This window comes from Nymphalis io, chromosome 22 (genome assembly GCF_905147045.1).
Source record: "Nymphalis io chromosome 22, ilAglIoxx1.1, whole genome shotgun sequence".
NCBI lineage: Eukaryota > Metazoa > Arthropoda > Insecta > Lepidoptera > Nymphalidae > Nymphalis > Nymphalis io.
The window spans coordinates 3,838,080-3,847,608 of record NC_065909.1 but is presented as its reverse complement, the minus strand read 5'-3'; the positions used below and the strand labels follow the sequence as shown (position 1 = coordinate 3,847,608).

Here is a 9,529-nt window from a genome sequence, read left to right as displayed (position 1 = left end):
GTCTTCAGAAATGACGGGCGGCGGTTGGTTCTATTGGTTGTGTTATATGGTTCATTATAAATTTGTGATAAAGGCTATCGAAAAATTATGAAAAATACTAAGATAGTAAATATGTCGTGATAACGTATGGTGAATCATACGCGTACGCATGCACCTCGTCTGCCTCTTCGTATTTTATTACTTCAGTGTTATGATCGCATCATAGCGCACGGTTCTAGACACTCGAAACCAGTCGATATTATGTGGCCCGAACGTGAGAACGACATAAGAGTTTTACAATTATGATGCCTATGGTGTACACAGTGTATGGTTTTGCTATATTTTTTATGATTGCGTGGATTTGTTTGTGGTTAATTCATATAATGGCTCTGTCATATTCTAAGTGGAAATTGCATCGGACTGTGGACCGGTCGCCACCGGAACAACCATATCTCGGAGTTTCTATCCTGAAGCCTCTCACCGGAGTCGACCCTAACTTGTTTTCGAACCTGGAAACGTTTTTTACATTAGACTACCCGACCTACGAGTTGCTCTTTTGTGTGGAAAACGAGCACGATCCAGCTGTGATGCTCGTAAATAGTTTAATGCAGAAGTTTCCTCAAGTGGATGCTAGATTATTCGTAGGCGGATTGTGTGTTGGTGTGAACCCTAAAATTAATAATATGCAGCCAGCGTACTTGGCGGCAAAGTATCCGTTAATATTAGTCAGTGATTCCGGTATTCGCATGCGAGAGGACACATTACTTGACATGGTCCAGCATATGAAGGAAGATGTTGCGATTGTGCATCAAATGCCGTTTGTTTGTGATGCCGATGGTTTCGCGGCTGTGTACGAGAAGGTCTACTTTGGCACGGCGCAGGCGCGTTTGTATCTCGGTGCCGACTTTCTTGGTATCAATTGTCACGTTGGTATGTCGTCGCTGGTACGACGATGCGCACTGGAGGAAGCCGGTGGTCTAGCAGCATTCGGTGAATATTTGGCTGAAGATTATTTTATGGCCAAGGCTGTTGTATCTCGAGGGTGGCGTATGCGTGTAGCATCGTTGCCGGCACAACAAAATAGTGGCGCGAAATCGGTGGGTGCGCTTCAAGCGCGTCTAAAGCGGTGGGCACGGCTACGTATAGCGATGGTGCCGACAACAGCTCTGCTGGAACCGCTGAGTGAGTGTCTGCCCCTCGGCGCTGGCGCCGCTTGGGCAGCAGGAGAGCTTTTCGGCGCGGAGCCTTTACCGTTCTTCTTAGTGCATGTGCTAGTGTGGTTCTTATCGGACTGGTTAATGTTGCGTTCAGTGCAAAACGGCTCGCCTCCTATTACGAAAGTTGAGTTTCTGCTCGGGTGGGTGTGGAGCGAGTGCTGCGCGCCATTTGTGCTGGCTGCGGCACTGCTTAACCCAGAAATATCGTGGCGGACTCGCAGTTATCGGCTGGACTGGGGTGGCCGCGCCCATGAGCTCAAACCAAAACTTAAATTTTGAGCCCCAACCCCTCCCTTATTGAAAGCTTTAATTTGATGTACGTAGTTTATGTTACATTATATATGATGAATGAGTACATTTTCAGTGTCTCTGAATTTGATTGAATGTTTATAATTACTATATTAGGGTTAAGTTTTTGATTTTAATTAATATTTATAATTTTGAAATGAATGGTGGATACTTGTTACTATTGTTTTAGAGTTTTGTATGTTTATAGATTTAAATAATTGTCAGCTGCTGCATAATTATTTTCTGGTAGTAATTGCCAATAATGATCTGCCATATTGAGTTTAAAATTCATGTACAATATGTATAATAAATATTAATAAATGAGCGAAAAAGGTAACCTGAATGTGTATGCACTGTGATTCATTCGCTTATCAACGATGAATAGTGAAGATTCCTCGCTCTGCTCACTTGAATTTTTAAAGAGTGAATCATTTTTTTGTAATGCTGACCTGCTTTTGCAGTACAAGTTATATTGATCAAGAACAAAAGGCCAACATTCTCATCACAAATATGTATAAAACTGTATTTTGTAATCATTGCTTATTTAAAAAAAAAAAAGTACATTCTATATAAAGTACAAAACAAACCTGCACTAAATGTTAATTTATTCGCCTTTCAAAATTACAATACCAATGTATCCTAATAATTAAAAAAAACAACTACAATTCTAAATATGAGTGAACAGGGTTTATCTCTCTAATAATATTTTTTAATACTATCCAAGTTTTTGAATTATTTTATTTCGGTGCCTTTGGACTAGGAGTGTTAAATAATAATCTGTGCACATTGGAAATGGGACCAAAAAGGTTGAATTATATTTTAAAGTGAAACATTCTTATAAAAGACAGTATTAATTTCTTGTGTGATTTTTGTTTTTTTATTTTTTTTCGATGAACGGTATTGAGAGAAAAGACTGTATTTTCTAATGTAGCTGAGTCCAAAGGTACTTAATTTTGTTGTGATTATATTAAGAAGTTCATTCTATTATTTTTTGAAGGTCTTTATTGTGCCATGATCAATTGCTTTGGTTCTATTATGTATGCATGCATATTATTCCTTATGCATAATTTCACTTTGGGCTCTAAATTCATAGGATATTAAAAAAGCCATAAATAATTCAATTTTATACTGCATTTACTACAAGGATATAATAATTCAAGCGATGTGTCGTGAATAGTATGACATAAAAAGTATTGTGAGTCATTATTTCATAGTAGTCATTATTTCATATTGAAATATTAAAGCTGACTTTTCACTATGATATAAAATGTAAAGTTTATACTTAAGATATTATATACATTATATTTCAGGCTATATATATTTCTTGTTTGATCTCAAGATATTATCAAGTATATACAAAACCTACCCACACCTTTTCATGTCTGCATTAACCTTAGTTGTTATCTTTCACTGAATTGTATATACTCTTGATTTTACGGATCGCATTTATATCTCTTGTGTAAATGTAATTTAAAAATGTAATCTAAGTAATATCTAGGGTCTAATGTATATTTTTATCCTTAGTGAAAAGCCAGCTTAAGTAGATATCACAAAGATATGCAGTCTACATATATCACTCACTTGTCGTAATTTTAAATTAGTAACCTTGCGAGTCGCCTTCTGTCTAATAATTTACGTACATAACTGGATTTTGCTGTCCGATCTATATAGCCATCTGCGAATTAAAGTGTAATGTCTAGTTTATCAATGACTTGTTATTGCCATTGGAAATAAAAACGACAAATTAATAAATAAAGTTCGAGAAATTCGTTCAAATACAGCCTTGATTTATTTTCAAAATTATGAATGGTTTAGCGTGCGCCTTAAGTACTGTCGAATTCATAGTAAAACGACTCCGGGTCAGAGTACATAGTAAGATTAGATAAAGTTATGTTTATATATCTACAGCGCAATCAAAATTAGACGTTGATTTAATGTTTTGACAGGAATATTAAATAGACTATATAAGTCTTTCAAAAGCTTAAATAAAATCTTGATTAGTCTGATTTTTAATATACAATTATAAGCATTCCTTTTTTTTATTGAACAACTTTCTTTATGATTACCTTAAGATCGCGCAATCTTAACAGGCCTTAAAGTTGGATTAACTATATAATTCCGTCTTTAGCCCGTAGTGTTAATGGTGGTTCTGAAATTTGGAAACTCAGTGCCTACCTTGTATTAGTAGGATCCCCCGCGTGACATATAAGCTTAAACCCTAATCGCTTAAATTTGATTCTGAATCAATTTATCATTTATAAACAAACGCTTGTATCTAATTTGTTTAAATTGACTTTTGGTGTATCGTGATATCCAAACTAATTTTAACTGTTCTTAAATTGTACATATTTCAATGGAAATTATTTGTAACAAGTTTTACGTATAGATTTCAAAATTGAAAAGTTTTAGAAACGGATAGTGTCGGAATCGACAAAAAGTACGTCTGTTTCATTGCAAGTTACGCAAACAGTTACAGTAATGAAAGAACTGTAGAATATTTAATTTCAGTAAGTGTAAAAAACAATTACTTAAACAATAGAAATGACATTATAATAGTAACTGTTTTAATTGTTTTATTTTTGTTTACATTGTCCAGATGTTTTATTACATTAGAATTTTAATTCGTGCCATTTAAAATTCGAGTTTGGATGTCTGTCATATAACCTTTATATATATTTAAAATTAAAAGGGAATATGGGATAGTATACAAGAAGTTGAAATGGGGACACGCATATAAATTTTACAATAATAATGTAAGTACGACCTAGCAAGGGCTTTACTTTAGAATTATTATTATTATTTGATTTTATACACATAATTTTAGTAAGAAATAGGGATCTTACCTTAAAAAAGGAATGCTTTATGTTAGACCAACGTCAATTTTTTTGATTAGTGCTTTGTGATTTTTCTTAAAGTTTTAAATTAATAAACTTTGTTTTAGAACGAGACGTATTCATTACACGTGGTTGGACATACTATATTAATAAATATTTTACGATTATCATTCTTACTGTAATTATCGAACGACTCAGAAAGCCGATTCTAGTTCGATTCATACTTAACGCAGTTGTTTTAAAAATGAAATTCATTTTTATATGTTATGAACACGCGAAATGACATTATGTCGCTAAATATATTTCGTACTCTTTAAAAGCTGAAAAAGATTATAGCCATGAAATATATTTAATTTGTTTTTCTCTTTACTAATGTAGTGTTGTAAATATCGACATCTAATAATTAATTACTCGATACTGTTAGTTAAAAATTACTATTACCCCCCCTAAATAACATTTTTTGGTAACTCCGTTTGAAGTTAAGTTAATCATTAGTTAGCATGGAAACGAAAACAAGGCAATAATTAATTAGATTTTATGCTTTAACTCATTCGTACACATAATTTTATATACGAATTTTTGCTCTAATTGTAAGCGTTCGTGTGTGCATCAGAAAATTTAATTTGACAATTGATGATGATTGATGATTCATCATTCCATTTTATTATTAATTATTATGATGTAAGGCGATTTGGCAATTTATAAGCCTATAAGATAGATTATTTAAAAACGTTAGTCTATCGTTCAAATATCAATCAAAGAGTACATAGCCAATTAAAAATAATTGACAGCTGTCAAATGATGTAATTCTCACTATATTTAAAGATTATTAACGTAAAAATGGATTTATTTAAATTCGCCACATAAGTTTAACCTTTTTGCTTAAACGTCGTACTTGTGACCTTCAAATTTTAATAATCATGCCCAAAATATTTTCTTAAGAAATCCTAAGTTGTACAACAAAACGAACTATCCTGTGACTTTAGAAATTGTATGAGCCTTGCTAGTATTATATAAATAGCCAGTATATGCCTGAATACAGTTCAATACTCAAATGTATTATAAAAAATAGTACGTCAAAATTATTTCGCTTTTTTTGGGGCCATATTACATGTTTATTTCAGTAGAATTGGTACATTTATAAATATGATACCGACTTATGTTTTTAATTATAAAATTTAGTTGTAATCAGAGCCGGCTTCAGCTACGAGTCTAGTGTCTATAGATTAGTAGTCTATCTTTCAGGTGTAAAACAATTACCTGGTAGCTAACGTTTACTCTTAGTAAGTGTCTGAGTGACGAGATAAGTATCGAGGCGCGTGCCCAGGTCGCCTAGGCTATTCAGTGAGATCTTTAACTCAAAGTTCACCTTTGCAATATGTCAATGAAAGACATAGTAATCAGTAACATACAGTAATTATCATGTAACTTTAAATTGTTTCTTTTCAAACGATTAATTTCTAGGTTAAGCGTTCTACATAGTGAATTTGGCTGTATATACATTTCATATTATCGAATTACTCTGATTAATTGGCAGTCAGTTAGAAAGTAGTAAAAAAACGGCCAGTGGTGTTAGTCAAATTTCACGATTTATTAGTTTTTACAGCTCTGACAGGCTGATAGCCAAGCGTCTGAATAGCTCTTCTCTAAAGCTAACTCTGGTTCAGATTGATTTATATAATTTATCATTTTGGCACTTCGTGGTATCTATCGTTTATAAATGTACGTATTCTATTTAAATATGCATCACATCCGGATTGAATGTAGAATTGATGTAGACCTTGTGTATTGTACCTGATAACGGCGACTTTTAATAAAATATCAGTATGTTTGGAATTTATTTATGCATTATCTTTTTTACCTATAAACTATAAGTGTGTATCTGTTAACTAACATGTTTTTAATTGTTGGGTAAAACTATAAGACACATTTCCGATTTCAGAAGATAGATTCCGCCCATGTGTGTGGGGGGAGGTGTAAAGTACCTTATGTCATTATCTATACCGCTGGCAACGTGTATACTTTTAATTTCATAATTATTGGTGAAGAAGTTAACGTGAAACCGTAATAAACAAACAAACTATCGCATTGTATATAAGGTTTTATAATTATCAAAATTAACGTTTTTTGGGAATGAGTTACACCATTATGCATGTATTGTTAGTAATTTTTTTAAAAAGCGGGTTTGCCCAAATCTGATCCGGATATATCGAAAATTGCATCGTTTCTTTGTTGAAATATAAATTGTTGTAGCTGAAATCCGAACCAATTGTGCTTTTGATGAACCGAAACAATCACAGCTTATATTTTATTTTTTCACAATCGAAACGCTCGGAAAAAATGCCTAAAGAAATACAACGATATTTTTTATACAACAGCGTTGCATGAAATATTTTTTATATAAATTATTATTTTATTGCTTATTTTAAAAACAAAATATTGAAGAGTCCGTACTTAAATCATAGCAAACGTTATGAGTGTTTCATGTTCTTATATGTGCTTAATAATCAACTTATACAAAACACCATCCAGCAATAGTCCATCGTGATGGGACAAGCTCTAAATCAATCTCTTTAATAAAAGGGCTCTTGTCCAGCATTGATACTTATAATACTAACGTCTGTTTAGTTAAACAGAAATTTATCTCTTTCTGTCATTATTGATTTGTCATTCGAACGAAGAAGACACAGCATTATTTAACTAATCACCCGCTAAACAACGTGTATAAGTAAGGTTGGTATTTATTCTTATACCTCTGGTCTCTGGATGTGCTATGGTCTTCCATCGCGTTAATAATATTTAGATATATATATTTACAAATGTATGTATCTAATATAAATTAATTCTAAATATAATTTTGAAAAAAGCCAATGGCTCGAAATTGTGGTTTTGTTCTCAAAAAACGGTATATCTTTATGAAGACCCATATATAATATGTACGTACACTCCTACCTAAATATTTGATACGATAAACAACACTTTGTTTTTACGCTATCATTTGCTATACTGGTGGTAGGGCTTTGTGCAAGCTCGTCTGGGTAGGTACCACCCACTCATCAGATATTCTACCGCAAAACAGCAATACTTGATATTGTTGTGTTTCGGTTTGAAGGGTGACTGAGCCAGTGTAATTACAGGCACAAGGGACATAAAATCTTAGTTCCCAAGGTTGGTGGCGCATTGGCTATAAGCGATGGTTGCCATTTCTTACAATGCCAATGTCTAAGGGCGTTTGGTGTCCACTTACCATCAGGTGGCCCATATGCTCGTCCACCTTCCTATTCTATAAAATAAAAATAAAAATTTGCAAATTTTAATTTAAAGTTAACAAAGCGGCAAATTTCATTACATTGTTTTATATTTCATAATAATAAACACAAAGCATAGAAACCGCAAACAAAACAATGAAATTTTATTTAATAGCAAAAACCGATAATCGGTATTACGTAGATATCAAATAGTGTCAATAGTTGAATCGATAATCGAAATGTTACGTTCCCTCGCACTCATGACACTAGCTCCATCTGTCAGAAAGTGAATAACCAAATTAATAGATCACAGAGTACTAAACGTAATAGTAGAGAGCGGCAGCGCAGAGTGGACGATAAAGCATACGATTCCAAATAATACCCAAGGCGCAACAATAAAAGTTTTAAATCAATATGGAATTCACTTATTTGAACACACACATATAAGCCGATAAATATTAAAAATCAATGGCCACCACTGATTTTATCAACTCCATTGTAGACGTAATACAAATTATATACTTATTTTGTTAATTACTTTGATCGATATTACATTATCATAATATTCACAATTAACAGGAGATTAAATTATGAACCAAGTATTTTTTTTTATTATTATCAGATCAAACCTCTTGATAACTTGAGTCACAGCATAATACTGTTATTATAAAACAATGTCCTCCCCGCCGCGTATGTATTTCTGAACGTGATAAACTCAAAAAGTACCACATGTATTTTCAAACGGTGTTCACCACTGAAGCCATTAATGAGGAAAGTTTAGTTGGATAATTCATTAAAGTTTTACGTAAATTGGCTGAAATATGAGGATTGTTGAAAATGTCGGAGATCATGCCGACTGTTGTTACTGGAGTGCGTTACATAAACCAGCAGATAATTGTACTACTATGTATTATATTACGAAATGAACGTTTTATGTACTCTTATTATACAGGTGCGAAGCTAGGAAGGGTAGCTAGTACATAGACGTCTTGTGTACTGTCAAATATATAAATAACTTATCATTAAAAATAAAATAATTCCACAAACAATTACTACACTTATTAATTAATTGGGCATAACACTAACAATTTTGTTTACGATGAACATGCAAACGAAATATTGACATTTCGAAAGATGTTTAAAAATACTAAAAGCATTTACCCTTGAAATATGTTGCATTTAAAATGGAAACTAGGTTAGATTGCAGCCTTTCAAAACCTTACTCTTTTGTACGTCGCTGTATACATGTACACTATTTATTTACCTGTACCTATGTATTTAGCAATGTATTCGAGTAAATGGCATACTTGAAGCCTAATAGTTTTAAAACATTGTCTCAGTGGTTAGAAGTCGTTATACTCAAGTCAATATTTAAATCCGGGCATGCGACAAAGAATTTTCCTGAGTTTGTGTTTATAATTCTATGATTTTATTTTTTATAGAATAGTAAGGTGGACAAGCATATGGGCCACCTGATGATAAGTAGCCACCAACACCCATAGACATTGGCATTGTAAGAAATGTTAACCATCGCTTACATCACCATTGCGCCACCTACCATGGGAACTAAGATGTTATGTCCCTTGTGCCTGTAATTCACTCGCCCTTCAAACCGGAACACAACAATACCAGGTACTGCTGTTTTGCGGTAGAATATCTGATGAGTGGGTGATACCTACACAGACGACCTTGCACAAAGCTCTACCACCAGTGTCATCATGAAAATCTGACACATGAGATTCTTGTGCGCTTGGAGCAGCGTGGTGGAATAAACTTCTTAAAACGCCATACAAAAATAGACCGCCAATGTCACATTAACAGGCTTTAATTTTACTTTTACTTATTTAGGAAAGTACCTTTAAAATTGGAACAGCAAAACAACCAAGATGAGCCCCCACATCATCGTACCACTAATAAAAATATTTACTAGTAAAATTGGTATCCAAATATAAACATAAAAAAA

At 33.2% G+C, this 9,529-nt stretch overlaps 1 protein-coding gene across 1 annotated transcript; it reads left to right on the top strand.

The window, feature by feature from the left end:
• The first annotated feature begins 13 nt into the window (after positions 1-13).
• LOC126777371 (ceramide glucosyltransferase) lies at positions 14-6,158 on the top strand. The gene has a single exon (XM_050500409.1). It carries the CDS (start codon positions 282-284, stop codon positions 1,473-1,475), a length of 1,194 nt encoding a protein of 397 aa, XP_050356366.1. The 5' UTR covers positions 14-281; the 3' UTR covers positions 1,476-6,158.
• The last annotated feature ends 3,371 nt before the right edge of the window (positions 6,159-9,529 follow it).